We start from the raw sequence: 22476 nt of genomic DNA on the forward strand, positions 1-22476 counted from the left end.
CACACACACACACACACACACACACACGCGCACACACACACACACATGCATACACATGCATACACCCTCTGCCTCTTTTTGTGCGTGCTCCATTTTCCTTTCATTTTGTCCTTCTTTCCTTGTTTCCCCTTTTATATTCAGAGCCGTATTTAGGGATAGAGGAGAGTCCATGCCTGTGAAGAGGGCTATTTTTGTTGGTCATCCAGGAGGTTTGTGTGGCGTCTCGGAGCAGTCAGGCTCTCTGAGAGGGCGAGTGCTGCTCCAATGAGTGGGTGATTACACTAGGAGCAGCCCCAAGGCACTTGCAGATGCACGCCTAATCTCATTACTATCCTGCAGCCAGCCACTTACTGTCATTGTGATAGGATGTATGGACTGGGCCATATATATATGTGTGTGTGTGTGTGTGTGTGTCTCATGATGATGGAGAGAGAGTCTTGAGTATTTATGTGAGGGTCTGCATGTGTGGGTTAAGTGTATGTGGCTATGTGTGTCTGTGAGGGTCTGAGGGTTGGATGGGAGTGTGTGTGTGTGTGTGTGTGTGTGTGTGTGTGTGTGTGTGTGTGTGTGTGTGTGTGTGTGTGTGTGTGTGTGTGTGTGTGTGTGGTTGGTGTGTGTGTGTGTGTGTGTGTGTGTGTGTGTGTGTGTGTGTGTGTGTGTGTGTGTGTGTGTGTGTGTGTGTGTGTGTGTGTGTGTGTGTGTGTGTGTGTGTGTGTGTGTGTGTGTGTGTGTGTGTGTGTGTGTGTGTGTGTGTGTGTGTGTGTGTGTGTGTGTGTGTGTGTGTGTGTGTGTGTGTGTGCATCCCCATGATTCCCATCCCCTCATCCATGACCTCATTGTAGGCACATGTTGGCTTGACCATTAGACAAAGAAAGAAAGCGAGCTCTGACATGTGTCCCAGTAGCCTACGGTCCACTCATCCCTCCCTCCCTCTCCACAGTGAAAACAGTGCTGTGTTGTGAGGGTTCTGAGCTATGGGGTTGTCCTTGTGGACTTGCTGCCCTCTGTTTTTGCCTTCTTGTGAGGAGTGGACCTTTCACATAGTCACTGTTTACTCATAGCTTGAGCTATGAAACCTCGGGCTGATAAATGAATCCTAAGGAGTGGCCTGATAACGTTGACTTTAATGTAATCTGCCGTTACATTGTTGTCAATATGAAACTGGCAAGCTAAAGTACTTGGACTTAACAACAATTGAATATTGAAGCCTAACTAAGCCAGCAATCTATTCTGTGAATAATGTTAAAAAGTAGTGCTTCAAACTAAACATGTTTGCTTCTTTTAAAAGGAAACACATGTTTCCTTTGTGGGTTGTGCGCATGCTTAAAATACATGTGTGGCAAGCTGGCTATAAGTGGAATAACGGTCTTCAAGATGTCATCGTGTTACAAGAAAATATTGGATTTGGAAACTCCTCAGAAGCACATTATTCATCAGTATTGTTTTTTTATTTGGGTCTCTGAGGTTTCCAGATCTCCATAATGTCATCGCTAATGTAAAACTGTAACCCCAGCCTGTCAAAACAACATGGCTGCTTGTAATTCAGAAAAGCATTGAGGTTAAGGCTTGGCTGCATTCCAGAATCATTCATTCTGAATTACCACATTCCACAGCTGCTTTATCAATGAGAACCTGCCCTGCCCATGTTCTGAAAACAAGACGTTGCTACAGTACAGTATGGTATTAATAACTGCCTACGTTGCGGAAAACTGCCAATCCATTCTCAATCTTGCCAAATGCATAGTTATCAATTAGACTATACTGGACAGGCCCATCCTTACATCAATGCTGCAGCACTTGACTGTGTATGAATTCATAACAGCAGACTAATGACATTGAGTTATTTCTAGCCCATAGATATGAGCCTTGCCTTGTGAGTTTGTAGTCTTGTTTTCAATCATGCTTGTTTCCTCCCAGGTTCACCAAGAACCTGTCACCGGACAAGATCAACCTGAGCACGCTGAAGGGGGAGGGGCAGCTGTCCAACCTGGAGCTGGATGAGGAGGTGCTGCAGAACATGCTGGACCTCCCCACGTGGCTGGCCGTGACACGCGTCTACTGCAACAAGGCCGCCATCCGGGTAGGTGCCACACACACGTGTGTGTGTGTAAGGGCGGTGGTAGTGTAGTGGTTAAGGAGCTGGTCAAGTGTGCAGTAGCCTGGAAGTTGTCGGTTCAATTCCCGGCTGCCACTGTTGTGCCATTGAGCAAGGCACTTAACCCAAGTTGCTCCGAGGACAATGTGATCCCTTGTAATATAGTTGACATATGTAAGTCACTTTGGACAAAAAGTGTCTGCTAAAATATAATGTACAATGTACTGTAATGTAATGTAATGTAATACAAGCCATTCAGGTAGAGGAAGGCGCCGTTTCATAGTGGGACTGAGGTTCGGAAAAATACTTGAGAATCCACTGAAATGTTCTCTGGAGAAGAGTATACCGAACCTCTCAGACTGAAGTACAGTATAATATGGTCCACTCCTTGTTTTATGGGACCCCTTTGGATGCACCCAGTGCAGTTTCCTCAAACTCTTAAGGGTCGGTTTTCTTCTGGAACATTGAGGCCCTTCCAGACTAATATCCTATCACTTGTACTTGGGGAAATCCTTGCTGCATTCTTGTAAGGCATTTTAATTGAAAGTACAGCCTCAGTCGGACTCCAGGGGATTAGTTTGATAAAGCTGTACCCCTCATCTAGTACTTGTCATCTAGTAATTGGTCATCTGTATTCAATATTCACTTCCATTTGATGGAGACAGTCCCTAGTGCCTTTGTAATTCTATGCTCTTGACACCCGTGATGAAGTAAGAAGGCACATAATAAATAACATATGCATATGCGAGTCTACAACACAAATACTGGGAAAAGGTGACTGTTTATCAGATCACAGCCCTCACTCTTTATCATCAGAGCGCTAGTGTCTGACATTTTACAATATGGCAAACGTCCCAGAGCCAAGTGTTGGCAGCATAGCTTCCAATTTCATTAAAAATCCTCACGGCTCGTGAAGTGCGTCATGAGATGAACTGAGCTGACTCGGTGCTCCGATGTGCGCAGAATGACGTCATGCCACGTCACTGTGGTGACGGCGTCCGGTCAGCCCTCCGTCACCTGTTACGGAAACTTGTTCTGTTACGGAAAGAGAGAGAGGAAACCACACACTTGAGAGTCATGCACACCTAAGCACCATTGAATCAGATAGATAGATAGATAAATAGAATGTAATATCCAGACCTACGGCTGCTGCTGCTGCTGCTGCCACCCCTGCCTCTGTATAGATAAGTGTGGTTTAGCGATGGTGTGGTGGAGAGATGGAGATGGAGAGGGACAGTACAACAGGGCAGTCAATGGAGCAAAGCCCCTTGGCTTTGAGATTGGAGATAAAGACCAATGCAGTCACGATTGCTTATGCTACAGTAACACACACACACACACACACACACACACACACACACACACACACACACACACACACAGAAACCCGGGAAGCTGGTGGTGATGATTATCAGCAGGGCTGGAGGGTCTGGGCTTGCCTCATAACTTCCACAGCTCATGTTGCCCATTAACTTTAATGCAGGATTCTCAGGCTCGGCGACGAGGTTAATTTTAGTCCCATTGTGAGGCTCCATTCACAACATCCGGACTTGAGACTGAGTGGAGGCCGAATCAATAAATGATTGGACAGTGCGGAAAGAAGGGAGGAGGCTGTGAGTCGGAGAACCTGGAGTAAATTGTCATCTGTAGGCCCATAGCTGAACTGGTAGAGCAGAACACTAACACAAGTCAGTGTTATGACTGCAGTTCCTGTGGGGAAACACTTGTTAATTAAATCTGGCGGTGTGTCTCGAATGGTATGTAAATGAGTTGTGATAATACTATTTGATGACTGCTGCTAAATTGATGTTTCATCTTTTTTCTCATCTAGATTCAATGGACCAAGCTGAAGACCAGCCCTATCTGCCTGGTAAGGAGACAGATAGTGTGATTGAATCAGTCTTTCTGTTCGTCTTTCGGATAGGATAGGATAGGATAGGATAGTCTTTATTGTCCCTGAGGGGCCATTTGGTTCACAGCCACTAGTCAGCATAATACACTCAATCAACATAAAACATGAGATAATAAATCAATTACAGTATAATACACATACAGACGGTAAAATCACGTACCCTTGTGGAAGATTATAATAGTCTGAGTGTAGACTTGACTTGAAAACTTGTTAAGAAACCCAACATCTGATGGGACAAATGATTTCAAGTTATTAGACTGAATGATTAGACCCTGATGGCAGGAGACAAAACTAGTGACGGGAGTGAGTGATTAGAGTTTGGCCATTGCTCTCTGTGTGGCTCTGAACTCTTACACATACCCAATGCTGTTGAGGTCAGTGTTTGTTTATCTTTTGACAGACAGTAACAGTTCTACCAAGTCTATTTTTGTTTGTCACGCTCAGGTTGCCAAACCAGCAGATCATAGCAAAAGTTAAAGCTGATTCAATGAAAGATAAGTCAATTATTCTAAGAAGTGATTTGTCAACCCTGAATCTTTTTAACTTCCTCAAAAAGAACTATCTCTGATTGACCTTTTGGCAGATTGAGTGTCTGTATTGGCATCAAAGGTCAGTTTATCATCTAAAATTGAGCCCAAGTGCTTGTATTGGCTCACTGCACTTGTGCCCAAGTACTTGTATTGGCTTACTGTGTCCACTGCTGTGCCATTCATGAGAGTTGGTGCAGTGTTGGTGCAGGGACAGGAGGATTATGGAGGTCTATATGCATCTCTTTTGTTTTAGAGACATTGAGCTGTAAATATAGTAATCCTGTTGTCCTTTCTCTCCATCTGTCACTCTCTCTTTCCCTCTCCCGTGTTCCATTTCCCTCGAAGCACACAGTCAGGGTACAGCCGACTGGACTACCTACAGATGTTTTTGTCTGGACATGACAAACATTTTCCTCTATACTAGCTACTGCCTACCCAGTGAAGCTTGCTGAGCAGGGCTTTGGCGTGTAAAGCCCAATTCACACCAAAGATTCCTGACGCGACGAGACTAACTGACTCCGTTAAAAGGAATTTAGGGAATTTGAAGTTGCAGTGGGACGGTGGGAATTAGAAGTTGCACGTAGTTGCAAGCCGTCGCAAGCCGTCGCAGAGCATTAAACATGTTGAGTCCCAGTTGCAAGGTTTTAGAAGGTCGCGGCTCGTCTCCTCTTGTCTCGTCTCGTCTCGTCGGGAATCTTTGGTCTGAACTTTCCTTAAGATGTCAGTGTTGCTGTGGCCCATCCTAGACTGCAGTCCATAGCCCTACATGCACACAAACCCACACACACACATCTGACCTGTGTCCTCTGTCCACTCCCTCTGCAGTCCATAGCCCTACATACACACAAACCCACACATCTGACCTGTGTCCTCTGTCCACTCCCTCTGCAGTCCATAGCCCTACATACACACAAACCCACACATCTGACCTGTGTCCTCTGTCCACTCCCTCTGCAGTCCATAGCCCTACATACACACAAACCCACACATCTGACCTGTGTCCTCTGTCCACTCCCTCTGCAGTCCATAGCCCTACATACACACAAACCCACACATCTGACCCGTGTCCTCTGTCCACTCCCTCTGCAGTCCATAGCCCTACATACACACAAACCCACACATCTGACCCGTGTCCTCTGTCCACTCCCTCTGCAGTCCATAGCCCTACATACACACAAACCCACACATCTGACCCGTGTCCTCTGTCCACTCCCTCTGCAGTCCATAGCCCTACATACACACAAACCCACACATCTGACCCGTGTCCTCTGTCCACTCCCTCTGCAGTCCATAGCCCTACATACACACAAACCCACACATCTGACCCGTGTCCTCTGTCCACTCCCTCTGCAGTCCATAGCCCTACATACACACAAACCCACACATCTGACCCGTGTCCTCTGTCCACTCCCTCTGCAGTCCATAGCCCTACATACACACAAACCCACACATCTGACCTGTGTCCTCTGTCCACTCCCTTTGCAGTTCCTGGACAAGGTGGAGGTGGAGATGCGGACGTGTGAGGAGCCCCGGGCCCCCAATGGTCCGTCCCCCATCGCCATTACTGCAGGCCAAAGGTAAGAGTTGTCCGTCCCCCATCGCCATTACTGCAGGCCAAAGGTAAGAGTTGTCCGTCCCCCATAGCCATTACTGCAGGCCAAAGGTAAGAGTTGTCCGTCCCCCATCGCCATTACTGCAGGCCAAAGGTAAGAGTTGTCCGTCCCCCATCGCCATTACTGCAGGCCAAAGGTAAGAGTTGTCCGTCCCCCATCGCCATTACTGCAGGCCAAAGGTAAGAGTTGTCCGTCCCCCATAGCCATTACTGCAGGCCAAAGGTAAGAGTTGTCCGTCCCCCATCGCCATTACTGCAGGCCAAAGGTAAGAGTTGTCCGTCCCCCATAGCCATTACTGCAGGCCAAAGGTGAGAGTTGTCCGTCCCCCATCGCCATTACTGCAGGCCAAAGGTAAGAGTTGTCCGTCCCCCATAGCCATTACTGCAGGCCAAAGGTGAGAGTTGTCCGTCCCCCATCGCCATTACTGCAGGCCAAAGGTAAGAGTTGTCCGTCCCCCATCGCCATTACTGCAGGCCAAAGGTAAGAGTTGTCCGTCCCCCATAGCCATTACTGCAGGTCAAAGGTAAGAGTTGTCCGTCCCCCATAGCCATTACTGCAGGTCAAAGATAAGAGCCGTCGGTACCTCATAGCCATTACTGCAGGTCAGAGGTCAAAGCTGTTTCTACCCCATAGCATTGCAGCAGGCCAAAGGTACAAGTCATCTGTCCCCCACAGTGCAGGTCAAAAGTAAGAGGCATTCTGGGGGAATTGAGATGCTTTCGGGCCCAAGTGCCCACAGTTATTTGGGTGTGAGTCCGACCTGCGGTCATTTCCTAATCCCACTCCATCTCTCTCCCACTCTCCACTGTCCAATCTGAATAGATGCAAAAAGGCAAACGAATATACTTTAAAAAAGGGTGGGAGCCATTCTTTGACTTGTCAAAAGTAGGTTAATGGGTTCCTTTAAGTTTAATATGAGCTGATTGGAGGATTTCTAGTGTTCAGCTATTAATAGTTGAAATAACAAAACATTTTATTCAAAGTCAGATTTTTTTTAAACCCATGTAACCGTTTTTCCATGTTTCCAAGACAAGTGGTCCATTGTATCCTCTCCTTTTTATTGGTATACAGCAGTTCATTATTTGGGAGAGCATGTACTGTACCACTCTCGCATCGCAAGCTCATCAGGCAGCATAGAGATTTGGATTCAATGATCTTATATCCTCTATTTCTTCTGATCTGAGTACCTTCATTAACATTAGCAGTGAATATAACTTGAGTCACGCCATAAATACACAAATGCTAACAACTTCTTAACATGCCCATTCAGATTCTGTTACTACCGTAATTTCCCAACTGTTAGCCGTGGCTTATACATTGATTTTGCTAAATTTCTTCAGCAATGAGGTTAATACACGGCAGCAGTTAATATGGTATTAATATGGTTTTGTTTATTTTAACTTGGATAAAACACTGTCCTGCAGTTTATAAACAATGTGGCTAATACACAGGAAATTACTGTATTTCTGTGTCCTTACATAATCTTGCTTGTCTGCCCTGACAGTGAGTATGGTTTTGCCGAGAAGGTGGTAGAGGGCATGTCGGTCATCATCAACTCCATCACCATCAAGGTCCAGGCGCAGGCTTTCCACGCCTCCTTTGAGCTGTGGCAGCTGCAGGGCAACAGCCTGAACCCCAAGTGGGAACGCAGCGACCTCCGCTACACGCGTATCACCGACCCCAAGAGGGGAGAGGTAACGCCGTGCCAGTCCACCGCCGGCTGCACTTCTGCTTTCGCTACTGAACTGTCATACTCGGTCACAGCTGCACAGCTGGGGGGGAAAAAAACACACTCATCCTCCAGTTCTCTTTTTTTTTGTTTTAGATTTTTTTTTTTTTTTTTTTAGCTCCACTTCCAGATTACCTAATCGGGCCTGTTTTTTTTTCTGTCATATTTTTACAGAAATCTGCCTGGGTTTTCCATCTGTACTCAGTGGGAGGCCGTAATCTGATTATCAGGAAATGTGCTTGAGTCAAAGACACAGACGTGTCCCTGACCCCCCAGCCCAACCTCCCCAACCAACATACCCACACACCCTCCCCCTTGCTACCACACTCCAACCCACTGGAGCCCCAAGTTCTGACAATGTTTACGTTTTCTATTAAAGATGCAGGAAGTGTTTGTCAACAAAGGAAGGATGAATTAGTTCATGACCTTTTAGTGACCTGTTACTTACCATCAGCACCATCTGTTTGTTTACATCTGTGTACTTTGCTCTAATCATGTCTTGCCCGTTTCCCACAGGTGCTGACGTTTAAGGAAATCAACTGGCAGAGTCTGCGGATCGAGGCAGATGCCATCGAGAGCGACGAGCAGGACTTGGGCAGCACACCCTTGCGTCTTATCACTAATCAGGGACGAATCCGCATCGCTCTCAAGCGAAGGGTAGCTATCCCGCCTGCTACCACATTATGTTCACTACAAGGTTTACAGACCAGTTAGATTTGTTTTGTCTTTTTTCGATGGTGTCTCATTATTCATATCATGAATTTGCGACCATCTTGTAGTCTGATCCCACCATGATGATACAGTGAAGATGTACATAGACAGTCCTGAAACATTATAATGTTGACTTAAGTGAATCATTGTGGACATGTACTCATGCTTACATTTTAACAAGTCAATAGGTCATCTGATAAAGTAAGTCAACACCAATGAACAGTAGTTCTCACTGGGTCTGTATCATACCTGTGTGTTCCAGGTGAAGGACTGCAATGTTCTGGCCTCTAAGCTGCTCTTCATCCTGGATGACCTGCTGTGGGTGCTGACGGACTCTCAGCTCAAGGCCATCATCCACTACGCCAAGTCCCTGAGTGAGGCCATGGAGAAGTCTGCCCAGCAGCGGAAGAGTATGGCTGCCGACTCTCTGCAGGTATCTTGGTCTTCAATTTCAATTTCAAGTTTATTTGTAAGGGACTATGTGCAATTGCAAAACATAAATGTAACCAATTGATGCATGTCATCAGTCAGTCAGCCTTAGGCTAGTTTACATCTGCAGCCCCACAGGAAGCACAAATACAGATACAACGTTTTAAAAACAAACGGTGATCAAAAATCTGCTGAGTCTTGTAGAATGGTCATTATTCATTATTGGAGCATCTACAGTATGGTCACATAATGTGTCATGAGTTTCACTAAATCAGGTTACTTTAATGTGTAGTGTAGATTTTTTTCAGTAAAAGAGTCTTGAGGGAATATTTCAACTTTTAATTTTATCCGTTTGACAGCTGTATACTGTAAGTGTCCATTCTGTCATGCTGTTTACTTTGTTTGTTATGCTGTACTGTTTGATTATTCTTCTTCTGCACTGTGTACAGAAATAGACTCCCGCTGTACGTTGCTGAGTATGGCCATGGGAGACTCTAATCAACTCTGATGTAATGTAATCTAATGAAGTGCTCCCCCCCCCCCCCCCCCCCACTTCCCCTCCAGACTGCTCCTCCATCTCCAGGCATTCACACGCTGTGGACCGACCCGCCTCCCGCCCCCACGCCGTCACGGACGCCCAGCACGCTGGGGCAGTACTTTGACCTCCACGACGTGAAAGAGTCCTCCTACCACACGTTCATCTCCCGCCTGGACCTCCACATCTGCAACGACAGCTCCTCAGTGGACTCAGGTGAGCAATAACAACCCTCTCTCCGCCACCTGCCTGTCCCACGTCACATGGGGCTTTAGCTGCTTACGCATGCGTTTACAATGTTGGATTGTAAACATTTGTGTGTCAACATTATATGATGAATGTGATTCCTCATATGGTTTGTTTGACATGACTGCACTGTAGAAGTGTGTAATCTTTCTGAACCAGAGTTGGAATATGGATGATGGGATGGTGCTGCATGTGGTGACCTCTTGACCTTTTGACCTCTCTACCTCTCCCTACAGACTCCGATGAACCTCCACCCAGGGGCTCTCAGGGAGCCATGCAGCTCACCTTCCGCAAGCTGGGCCTAGATTACTACCCCTTCCACCGACCAGGTGACCTCACTCAGTCATCCGCTCACAGCAGCCTCACAGTTTACCACAGTATCTCCCACACTCCTCCCACCACTCCTGGTATCTCCCAATGACCACAGCAGAGTGTAGAGACAGTCATATTGGGATCTCCAGTCACCAGGTCAGAGGGTTCAGTAACCAGGAAGCACAAAGACTAAGAAACGTGCTGCTGCACTGAGAGATAGTTTTGGAGCAGAGGGGGCTGAACGTAATGTAATTTAAACTCTCCTGTGATTGCTTAATTGTTAAATCTAAATGTGTTTAACTTAGACAGGCACGTGCTCTGTGTGAGGAGCCAAGGATAGAAGCCTTTTCTTTCCCTGTTAAGTGGTGCTGGAAGGCCTTCGTGAATGCATTCACTCTCTCACAGAAGCCCGTGCAGCGTTCTCCCATGAATTGTCCTTGGCTGTCACTGGAGATGTCTTCTCACTGCTTGAGCTGAATGCTTATGTAATACTATATCTCCAGCAGGCTCTCAGCAGAGACCGGCTAGGAAAGGCACAGCGCTCTTTATGTTTATGAGGTTTACGTCAAGCAGTAACTTCTTACCATAAAATAGACTGGAAGCATATAGAGTGCAAGAATGAACTGAACATTGTCAGAGAAGCAATTATCTGGGCTCCCACATGAGGTATTACTCAGAAGTAAGCTTTGTGCTAGAATGGTCAGACCATCATTCATAACAATGTCTCTATGGAAACGGCGCCGCTAGCAGAGGCCATTCCAGCTGCTGTGGGATCTCTTGTCAGTGTAATTGAATGAGTGTCGGGCCTTGGGCTCTGGAGGGTGCTTTTGAAAGCGTGCACACAGCTCTTTATTTTAATTGAATTGAACTGAATTGCATTGAATTGAGCTTTGGATTTAATTGAACTGAACTGAACTGAACTGAACTGAACTGAACTGAACTGAACTGAACTGAACTGAACTGAACTGAACTGAACTGAACTGAACTGAACTGAACTGAACTGAACTGAGCTGTGGTGTATTGCTCCTGCCAGGTGATGGCTGTCGGCACTGGGAGCGCCACTGCAGCGCCATGGAGTCCCGGGCCCAGTGGGCGGCCAAGCTGCTGCAGGAGTTCCAGAGCCGCGTGGAGTCCTCGGGCATCCCCGGTCCCCACTCGGACCCCTCGGCTCCCGCACCTGCCAGGGAATCCCCCGCCAAAAAGGCCCAGGGTAAGACAGGAGAGACAATGATACAGAAAAAATCCTTGTGACTTTGAGGAAGTGAGAGTGGTGTTCTGAAATATTTACTCCCAGCAGACATCAAAGGGTATTTAGGATTTCCCTGCGTGCTTCTTTTAACCACAGATGAGCATCAGGTTCTTTTCTCTTGTCACATCTGGCTGAAAATATCAGCAATAACATTTGCCATGGGCGGCACATTTGCATGTTGCAGTGGTAAATGTTTAAATGTTTCAGTGTTTTCTGTGAAAGCTGGGTTTTGTTTTGTTATGTTATCATCACTAAATAAACATCTCTCTTTCTCTCTTTCTCTCTTTCTCTCTCTTTCTTTTTCTCTTTTTCTCTTTCTCTCTTTTTCTCTCTCTCTCTCTCTCTCTCTCTCTCTCGGGAATCAGATGGAGAGCCGGGCCCTAAATCCAGCCCCCCTGAGCGGGAGCAGGCCTCCCGACGTAGCTCCACTGCCCCTGCTCCCACATCAGCCCCCCCTCCTTCGGGAACGCCCCTGAAGAGGCTACGCTCCAGCTGCGTGGTGGTCCGGGTGGATGACCTCGACATCCATCAGGTTAGAGGTTAACCACAACATCCCATGGAGGGAGTCAATCATCATGGCTCACTGGAGAGTGTTATCTGTGTGGCACTTTGCTTGAACTCTTTGTCATAGAATCATTCTAGAATAATTGAATAATTCTTCTACTTGTTGTTCAAGCGTTGATGTCCAATGACAAGTATTGTGTTACCATGATTGGTGCTTATTATGATACCGCTCGCATCAAACATTTAAAAATCATTTCTAAAATGGTAATTTTAGTACAGTTGTTATGTGTTATGGCTGTGTTATTCTGTTGGAATGATAGAAGACCAGTTTGACAGAACAAAAGTTCAATGACCTCTGGACTACAGCTCCACCCTAGTGTTCCTTTAGGGGTGCATGCTTTACACTTCTAGTGAATCTTTCACCAAAATAAAATTGGCCAAATGACGCATACAAGTGCAACAAAATAGTCTCAAGCTTAAAATACCCATTCAGGTAATGAAATGAGGCATATTTGAGTGAAACCCTTGTTTGACTATTATTATTCAGAAGTCACGGGGCATTTTTACTTTGAAGGAGTGGTAGACTTCCTCAGAAAGTGGTTCACCGGTGAGAACAAAGGAAAGGTTCATTTTGTGTTGGCTAAGGGTTCGGTCATTGAACTCGGCCATCTCAGTGTTTTTTCTTAAACATACAAACCCCTCACTGGCACTTGATGGATGGAGAAAGTGAGTGAGAAGTACAAAAAAAACGAGAGGGGAACTGAATCAGTAACTGTCATTCTGCCACGTGCTGGGAGTTTCACAGCGACAGTAAAAAAAAAAAAACTTTTATCGCCTAAGTTGAGCTTTCAGCAGTTTCTGTTTTCTTTTATGGCTTCTTCTCCCAGCCACAGGTGTGACATATGCTCAGCACAAGTGCTGAGAGAGGTCTGTGTGACTGTGTGTGTGGGGGAGGGAGGCAGTCAATCACTCCAGTGTCAGGGAGTCTTAGAACTCAGAACTCCTTCAGTAGCCAAGTTTACACGGCTTTTTTGTCATTCGATTAAACTATTCCGATATGAATCATTTGTGTCATCTGTTTATGCTCTATTCCGATTAGGTGCTCTCAAGCACTATAGAATCTCTGATCAGAATAGCCGTTGCTGCTTTGCCTTTGCTTGAGAAGCTACAGCGTCCAACTTGATTGGCCGTATACATGACTGTTAAATTGGAATAGAAATGGAATACTCCACCCCTTTCGTTCTGATTCAAATTTGGTCAGTTTTATTCCGATCAGGGTGTTAATATGTGTTGTTTTTATTCTGATTATTATTATTCCAGTCATTCCGATTCTAATTGGAATAGAAATGACCAAGACTCCCTCCCTTGTTTAGGTGTCTACGGGTGGCCGTCACAGCAAAAAGACTCAGTCCCTCCTCTCGTGCAACCGCAAGGCTCTTCACCTGGCCGACAACGTCCCGGCCATCCACCTGCAGTTCACCGAGTACTACTTCCCCAACAACCCCGATCTTCCCAGTATGCTGACTTTCTTGCCCTTTACACAGTTTCATTTTTAATCAAATATTGACCAGTTGATGAATTGTTCTTAACTTCAAACTGACACAAACCTTTTAGCGTTTGAAATCTGAGTTGGTTAATAGTGATGAATAATGGCTTATTGAATTACTCAGCAGAGAGAGTAGTAATGTTTGATTTATGTGTAATTCTTACACACTCTTTGCAAAGAAATAATAAAAAAAACAAGTTTGAACATTCCTCAGCAAAACTCAATTGCATAGAAACTGTCCATCCTTTCTCATGTTTTTGAATGATTTGGAGACTTGGAGACACTGATGAAGCTGCTGAATTTTCACACCAGCCAAAAATGTCTACAGTAATAATAGCACCATTTCAAATGATATATTCATGAAAAATCGATAGGAAACACATCATCTCTTCTACATCCCTCTTCCATTACCTTAGCAGCGTACAGTTCACATTCAACTCATCAACTTACAGCCCAGTCCAACCCAACCCAGGTCCTAACAGTTCTCTCTCTCTCTCTCTCTCTCCTGGGGGGGCAGTTCCCTACTCCAACCTGTACGGTCAGGTGAACGGCCTGCAGGTGTGCGTGGACCCGCCGAGTGTGTTGTGGATGAACACGTTTGCCCGAGGCCTGCTCCGCACCCTGGACCAGGTCAAGGCCTTCTACCACCTCCAGGACAGCAGCAAGAGCGACGAGCATGTGGATCTGCGTATGGACGTTGCACAGCTCAAGGTGACCACAGCTTTACTGTAACAAAGGCAGCTCCAAGTCTAAAGAATATATAGAATATATTGTATTCTTTTAATTTATAAACCTCAATTAAATTTAAAAAAAAATCCATGTTGAATTGTCCGTCAAGGAGATTTGCTCCTTTTCGTTACTTTTTTGTCATGGGAGATTAAACAAGGCCTGGATGTAGTGAAGTGTGCTTGTGTGTGAGCACTTCATGGTGAGGAAATGTTTAGATACTTGTTGATGTATAATAACTCAACTCACTCAGTGTGTTTGCTCCTGCTATCAGCTCATTATCCCTCTAGAGTCCTCCATCCTGGACCACCCGGACCGCCCGCAGTCCCTCAGCGTCTCCGTCCCCCAGATGGTGGTCAGCAACACGCGGCACGCTCCCCACGGCTCCCGCGCCGACCTGGCCAGCACGTGCCAGTCCTTCTCGTCTCGCCCGTTCTTCCAGCGGGCGGCGCCGCCGCCGTCGTCCGCGTTCCCCTGCGACCGCTCCAGCTTCCACCCGCTGCCTCGCGCCTTCCTGCGGCTCGCCCGGGAACTGGCGCCCTGCCCCCTGCTGGACGGGAGGCCCCCGCGCTCTCAGGACGTCTGGTCGCTCAGCCTGTCGCGGGCGGCGCTCAGCTTCGAGGGCGCCCGCCGCAACCCCAAGGGCAAAGCGCAGCCCTTCGTGGAGCCCTTCGCCATGTCCGTGTGGATGTGCCGCCCGGACGCCTTCGAGAACGGCGCCCGCCTTTCACCCTCCCCCACCGCCGAGCTAGCTCACTCTGGTCACTCTGGTCACTCCAGCCCGCACAGCAACCACCTCGGTCAGACCTCCGGCCAGCAGAACGGAGTCCGTGAGGACGCGCCCCACTCGGCGCCCGCTGGGGAGGCACGGGAGCAGGCCTCCGTCCACATCCTGGCCCAGTCGGTGACGCCCCTGAAGGTGTGGCTCAACCACTTCCAGTACGTGGCGCTGCTTCGCATGAAGGACACTCTGGCGCAGCTCGGCGGCGAGCTCAGCCGGAGCGCGGGCAACTCCGGGCCGGCAGAGGGCCGGCAGCGGGCCGGACGCCCGTCGGAGGAGGAGGAGGAGGAGGAGGAGGACGCGGACGAGGAGAAGAAGAAGGGGGCGGCGAAGGGTCCGCGGAAGCCGCCCAGCGTCTGCGTGGCGTTCCTGACGGACGGCGTGGAGCTGGGCGTCCTGCTGCCCGCGTCGGCCCAGCAGCCCGAGGAGGAGGAGGCGCGCTCGCCGGAGGAGACGGAGAGCCCCAGCATGAGCGACTCGGACGCCTCGCCCGCCCACCGCGGCTCGGAGCCCGGCCCGCTGGAGGACAGCGGCATCGGGGGCAACGGCAGCACGGCCGCGGCCACCGGGGAGGAGGAGCAGGAGCAGGAGCAGGAGCAGGAGGAGGAGCAGGAGGGCTCCGTGGAGGAGGCGTGCGAGGCGCTGGAGGAAGGAGAGGGCGAGAAGGACGCCGCCGCCGCCGCGACCGGGGAGACCGCGCTGTCACCGCCGCTGTCCCCCGGCGCCGCCGGCAACATGCCGAGAGACACCTCCACCTTCAGCCTGGAGGGGGAGCTCTCCAGCGCCCTCAACGCCACCAAGGACGTGACCAAGGACGCTCTGAGTGCCTCCCTGGACCTGACCAAAGGGGCCTTCTCCATCACGAAGGACGCCTTCAGTATGCTGGGCCGCAGTTCAGGCATGACCAAGATGCTCTTCAACTCACCGGCCAAGTAGGATCCCCCTTCCCTCCCCTCGTATGGTTAAACCCATGACAAATGTCTGAGGCTGTTTATTTAGATTCCACACAATAGAGGTGCCACATTATGCTGCGTACACACAGCCATGTATTAGTGCAACTGGTGCTCTAGAACAGTGGTTCCCAGCCTGGGGTCTGGGAGACTTGCAGGTGGTCCACACACAGTGTTGTCTGGGCTGAGGTTGTGAGATTACCAAAATTATACATTTTGCGCACATTACATGTATAATGTGTTGTGTGTGTATGCAGGTATGAGCTTGGGTAGGCGGCCCTGGCTTGTCTGGCTAGGGGGCCTTAAAGGAAAAAAAGGTTGGGAAACATAACTCTAAACTGAAGGTCACAGCTGCAGAAGTAAACATACTTACCTCATACACTAGTGTGACATTTGAGTTTATCAGAATGTGTAAAAATAGACACATTTCAACAAAGCCAGTGCAATTACAGTTGTTTTATTATGTTGTGTATTTGTCAGTCTTAAATACAGTACGAGCCACACACTTAAGGCATCATCACAGTGACCTGAACCTGGTCTGGATTACAGTTGACCCAATCCGAAAAGTATTTGGAAGCGCTGCACAAATGGGGAATTAGCGCTAATTAGCACAGTCCCCATTGGAGGGTGTGTGTGAAGTGTGTGTGAGTGTGTGTGTGTGTGTGTGTGTGTGTATGTGTATGAAGTGTATGAGTGTGTGTGGGTGGGTGCTCAAGGGCAAGGAGAATGTGTGCCCTGTGGGCTTGAGTCAGCTCTCGTGAGTCAGTGAGATCGCTCACTCTCTCTCTCTCTCTCTCTCTCCCTCGCTCGCTCTCTCTCACTCCCTCACTCTCTCTCTCTCTCTCTCTCTCTCTCTCTCTCTCTCTCTCTCTCTCTCTCTCTCTCTCTCTAAAGCTGTGTGCTGTGATCTGAGTGGTACGCCAGGAGAGTGTGTGTGTGTGTATATCTGTGTGTGCCCTCAGTTAGGCCACTGGCTTCTAGCTAAGCCAGATAATAATGTTACAATGAAGGTTTTTGTTCGGCTCTGCACCCAGGATTTCCACAGCATTAAATCAGCCGCACACAGCAAAACACTGTGGCCCTAATAATGTTTCACAGCTCAAAACATTCCTCCAGATGTCTGGGCCACAAAGATCTGATGAAACTAGGTTATACCAGTTATACCAGTGTATTGAGGTAAAGCTCCTTGATGTTTTCATTCGGCAGAACAGAGATTTAGAAAACCGAAATGGAAATTTAATCAGAACGGGAACAATGCTGTGTGTTCAGCAACATAATAAATTAATACTAGTAATATGTTCAATATAGTAGTTATATAATACTAGATAAAGAGATGATTTATACAGAACTTAGAGCATATAGCATATACTCTGAGTGCCAATATCATGAATGAAATCCCACTCTTTGTCCTTTGAGTGACCATGTTCTTGTTGTCCTCCACAGGGAATTGTCTCGGCCTGAAGAGTCCAGTCCATCTCTGCTGGGCAGTCTGCGGCTACAGACCATGAAGCAGTCTCCGTCGCAGCACTCGTTTGACAGTGCCATTCTGGACGGCAGCCTGCCTGACGACCGGCTGTCCGTGGGCAGTGACACCAGTGAAAACTTTGCCATCCTCATGGACTCAGGTATGCCTGAGTGTAGCTGGACAACACTGACAAATGACCAGAACAGGTTGTAGTGGTCAGACAAGTGCTCATGGGCAACATCCAGGCTTGGTGCGAGGGGACTGGTTGTGATGGCTGGGGCAAATAACTCAAATAGCATGTTATGTTCACACGTACAGTATAGTCCCCTGGGGTAACTTCACAAACATCTTAGGAGTGCGGGTGTGAATGCAATTTAAGAGTGTTACAGGTAGAATTTTGAAATGTTGGCGCTCAGCCAGAATAGTGGCGCAAAGCTCACTCTTCCTCTTCTGCGATGGTTAGCGTGTTCACAGGTTTGAATTATGCTTGACAGGTACAAACGAAAGCTCAAGGCTCACGGAAAACTGTTTGCAAGCGTTCGCAAACATTCGCCCATGTTTGGGACTTTGAATGCACCTCTGGTCTTGCGCATCAGACTCCGCCTTGTGCGTTTTGGCGAGCCTGGTCAGTCACGGGCATCCGCTCCGTCCTCGTAACCTGTGGTGTGTTTTTTCCGTAGAGTCCGGCGTGGAGTCGTTGCGGCCAGAGAGCGTAGTGGGCGCGCTGCTCAGCCGGGGCAGCCCCGCACCAGGCACCGACGCCGGCTCCTCCGCCGACCGCAGCAGCTCTCTGTCCCAGAGCATAGAGGACATCAGTCAGGACATGGTGAGCGCCGTGTGTGTGTGTGTGTGTGTGTGTGTGTGTGTGTGTGTGTGTGTGTGTGTGTGTGTGTGTGTGTGTGTGTGTGTGTGTGTGTGTGTGTGTGTGTGTGCGCGCGCGCGCGCGTGTGTGTGTGAGGGCTTCTGTGTAAGCAATGCTGTGTAACACTAATGAGTGTGTGTGTGTGTGTACATGAGGGTTCCTGTGTGAGCAGTGCTGTGTAACACTAATGAGTGTGTGTGTGTGTGTGTGTGTGTGTGTGTGTGTGTGTGTGTGTGTGTGTGTGTGAGCGAGCAGTGTTGTGTAGCATGACTGAGTCCCTGTGCTGTGGTTGGTTGCAGGCCTCCGTGCTGCTGCTGTGCCTGAGTGGGGTGGGCAGCGTGGCGCAGCTGAAGGGGGAGGACGTGGTGGTGGCTCTGGAGGCCCAGGAGATGACGCCCAAGTCCCTGGGCAACCAGAGGATCTCCGAGCTCATGGCAGGTATGACTCAGGGTGAGCCAAGCCAGCAGAACGGCCTGAGTGCCCTCAGTGATGCAAATGACATTCAGAAATGTCACTCTTTCTTTTCCTCATCGGTGTCTAGTCAGCTGAGCTTTATTTATTTATCAACTATTTATAATGAACCACCGTTAATAATGTCAGAACCCAAGACCTAATGAAATCTATTGTTAACGGATGTTTCTTGTTTGTAATATAATTTTTTTATATCCATGTCATGATTTACATTTTTTTCATTTTGTCAGAGAGTGTAGGACTTTAGAAAAGAATAGAATGTCTTTATTGTCATTGCATTTACGTACAATGAGATTCATAGAGCCACTCCAGCAAAGGGCGTCAACACATATACACTATAAAAATCCATTTACAACACATTCATTGCAAATTTACACCCTCCACACACACACACATACACATGCATACACACGTTTCAATACATCCTCCCATCATCCATTGCAACATTGCAAACATCTATGGGTCATCAGTACTTATAATCATTGTGGGTTTTCTTTCTCATTACTCTATAAGCAATGGGCTTGTTTGTCCCACCCTTCAAATCACTAATCTACCATGAACCCCATTACTTGATTAATCTGTGAGATGGCACACTCCTGTTTATATCCTCCACAGATGTTAAGCTGTCGTACTCTCTTGGAAAAAAAAGATGCTGTATAGAACCAAAAATGGTTCTATCACATGCGTCCTATATGGCACCCCTAAATGGTTCTTTAAACCATTTTGAAGAGCTCATCAAAGTAACCCCTAAGGGTTCTTTAAAGCCTGCATTAGCACTCGGTTCTACTAGGTGCATTAGGTTCTATAGCACCCCCATGAGCCCTTTTTTTAAAAGTGTAAGCTAAGCTGTCTTTTCCCCTCCTATCTTGCTCAGGTGGTGTGTCATCTCCTATCAGGCCCCTGTCCCCTGTCCACCGTCCCACCCGCAGTTCGTCCTCCCCTCCAGTGGTGGCGCTGCGCATGGAGATGGGGCCCGCCGCCGCTCGCCACAGCCCCCTGTCGGAGAGCGTGGGCTTCCTGGAGCTGCAGGTGGTGGGCTGCCGGGCCGAGCTGCTGGCCTCCTCTCTCGGGGGCCTCGGGCCCTTCCTGGAGGACGAGCTGGCCGCGGACGTGCAGCCCATGAGGATCCGACTCCGAGATACCGTCCTCAAGCTCAAGGTAGGACCGATTCGGTTGTCAAGTGAGTCAGTATTTTACTGAAACTGTAATTTCCCAACCATTAGCCGCGGCTTACCTTATCTATAGTATTCTACTGCTCCTGTAGTCATTGTTGATTGTTGATTGTTGATTTGCTTTTTAATCTTCCTGTTTACATTGTTTACATTGTACTGTATGTTGTGTGTGGTGTCTTAAGCTGCTGGGACCTTGAATTTCCCCTTGGGGATCAATAAAGTATCTATCTATCTATCTATCTATCTATCTATCTATCTATCTTATACATTGATTTTGCTCATTTTCTTCAGCTATGAGGTTAATACATGGAATGGGGGCAGTTGATATGGTATTAATATTCTTTTGTTTCTTTTGATTTGCATAGTCCTTCGGTTTATACACAGTGTGGCTAATACACAAATTACATGAAATGAAATATGAAATTACTGTATAGTGCAACACAAAGCGCTTCAAAGTCTTATGTTACATATCGTTTCCCGGGGCCAACAGCTCTTTCATCCAAAAAAGTTTACTAGAGTAGCCAGCCTGTTTTAACAACCTGTAAACCTTGTCACCATCACCTCTGTTTTAGTGAGGGTAAAAATAAAATGCTTGAATAACTAGTGTAGCTGTGCAGCTAGATCATATAATCGAAGGTAATGTCCAGGCCTCAGCGAAAAATAGGATTTTATTAGGTTGAGGCAGTGAGTGAGTAGTACAATAACACCTTTATTGTAGGCCACTCTAAATGGTCTTTTACTGTCTATGGAAAAAATGAGCCACTCTGGGCCCAGTTGCACTTAGGAAAAGAATTATCGATATCATTGCATCGCAACTTGTCAACTGGTTAGAGGAGGATGCCAGTGGTGGTTCTGTATTATGATTCTGTATAAAGTTCATCTCTGCTGTAGGAAAGGAGGGGTGGGGTGGGGGGGTCATGTGGGTTAACGCCACTCTTAATGCCACCAGATTGACTATGTGTGGAGGTCAGGATGGTACATACAGCAGACTTCATGGATCTTATTCATTATTGTATATTCCAAATGTCATATCAGGACAATGCGTTACGGATCATGTGCCACACAAACAGGGACACTAACACTCAAAAGTGTCGGTCGGTATGGTTGGCATATAGAAGGCTTGGTATGGTTGGCATATAAAAGGTTCAAAAGTGTCGGTCGGTATGGTTGGCATATAGAAGGCTTGCTATGGTTGGCATATACAGTATAAGGTTCAAAAGTGTCGGTCGGTATGGTTGGCATATAATCGGTGTCTCCATCCTTTCATCTTTGTCCCCACTGTCCTCTCCACCCCTCTCTCCTCAGGATAACGGTCCTCGGGTGTACCCCACGGCCCCCCAGCCTGTGCCTGTGGTCTTCAGTTTGGACGGAGTGGTCCTGGAGCGCTCGGACGATGGCGCCTTCAGCCTGAGACGTGAGTGGGGTGGGATCTGGAACCTGAGGAAACACCAAACACACAGAAACATCTAGAACTTTTTTTTTTTTCAAGTATATTTTTTGGTGTTTTAGGCTTTATTTGGATAGGACAGTGAAGTTTGACAGGGAAGAAGTGGGAGAGAGATGGGGTGGGACCTGAAAATGACCACAGGTTGGACTCAAACCTGGGCCCCCGTGGTACTTGGACCCGAACATGGTATAGATGCTGGAGCCAGTCGCGCCAGCAATTACTGTATAGTTTTAAATGTCACAGACTGGATGTGTCAGACTAATGATTTGAAGGCTTTGTAAAGACCAATTATCTTGTATGACAGATATTTTACCTCAGAAATATTGGCTTGTGCTTGGCTGTTACAGCGTCAGAGACATTTGTATGGATGATCAATACAGGGAAAACAATGCCGCATTCAAGATTGTTATTGATTTCTGTGTTACTTTGGGAAATTGTGTTGCAGTACATTATGAATCTGCTGCTGTCTGCTCTTGTCAAGTCACTTTATTTCTATAGCACATTTAAAAAAAAAAAAACAGTTGACCCAAAGTGACCAGAGGTAATTAACTATACATAACAACATGGAAACAAAACCGAGAGTTACACAGATTGGAGGACAGATGACCTAAGATAAAAGATAAAACAGACATAAAAGATAAAAACATGAGCTCAAGTAAACAGATATAACAAGATGAATTGAAGTAAAGCAGAGACTGTAGCAGTAATGGCTTGACATGATTAGTGTATCTGCTCTTCCCCAGCGGGTGGTAGTCAGTCGGAGGCGGATGGGGCCGTTTCCACGGCAGCATCGTGTCAAGAGAATGGACAGCGACACTGCAGTGATGCCACAGAGCACAACAAGGTACCTTATCCTTATCTTTATCACACACAACCACACATACACACACATACACACACACACACACACACACACACACACACACACACTCCTTATCGGAGCTGTCGTGCCGCTCAACCACAAGTTCATTCTTGCCTAGAACTCGAACACTTCACCCCCTGGCAGTCCACAGCATAACAACAAGGAGCACACACACACACACACACACACACACACACACACACACACATAGATAGATAGATAGATGGGGAGAAAGTCTCCAAGTGCTGATGTCTGTTGAGTGAAAGAGACCTCACACTTCACTGCAGCAGGGCTCGTTCACTGTGACTGTGTTGTGTCGTGACTCCTGA

General features: G+C 47.5%; 1 protein-coding gene across 1 annotated transcript in view; it reads left to right on the forward strand.

Moving 5' to 3' along the window:
- Positions 1-22476, forward strand: part of bltp3a (bridge-like lipid transfer protein family member 3A) — a 32019-nt gene that overhangs the window by 4008 nt on the left and 5535 nt on the right. Inside the window, exons 2-20 of the mRNA XM_062541848.1 lie at positions 1918-2080; positions 3927-3965; positions 6023-6114; positions 7655-7844; positions 8396-8536; positions 8853-9023; positions 9584-9770; positions 10037-10129; positions 11146-11322; positions 11727-11893; positions 13239-13380; positions 13929-14122; positions 14412-15850; positions 17312-17493; positions 18014-18159; positions 18495-18633; positions 19541-19824; positions 21144-21252; positions 22029-22129. Of these exons, the coding sequence (XP_062397832.1) occupies positions 1918-2080; positions 3927-3965; positions 6023-6114; positions 7655-7844; positions 8396-8536; positions 8853-9023; positions 9584-9770; positions 10037-10129; positions 11146-11322; positions 11727-11893; positions 13239-13380; positions 13929-14122; positions 14412-15850; positions 17312-17493; positions 18014-18159; positions 18495-18633; positions 19541-19824; positions 21144-21252; positions 22029-22129 (4156 nt within the window). The remainder of the gene's footprint in view (positions 1-1917; positions 2081-3926; positions 3966-6022; positions 6115-7654; positions 7845-8395; positions 8537-8852; positions 9024-9583; positions 9771-10036; positions 10130-11145; positions 11323-11726; positions 11894-13238; positions 13381-13928; positions 14123-14411; positions 15851-17311; positions 17494-18013; positions 18160-18494; positions 18634-19540; positions 19825-21143; positions 21253-22028; positions 22130-22476) is intronic.

The sequence above is a fragment of the Sardina pilchardus genome, chromosome 7 (assembly GCF_963854185.1).
Source record: "Sardina pilchardus chromosome 7, fSarPil1.1, whole genome shotgun sequence".
Taxonomy (NCBI): Eukaryota; Metazoa; Chordata; class Actinopteri; order Clupeiformes; family Clupeidae; genus Sardina; species Sardina pilchardus.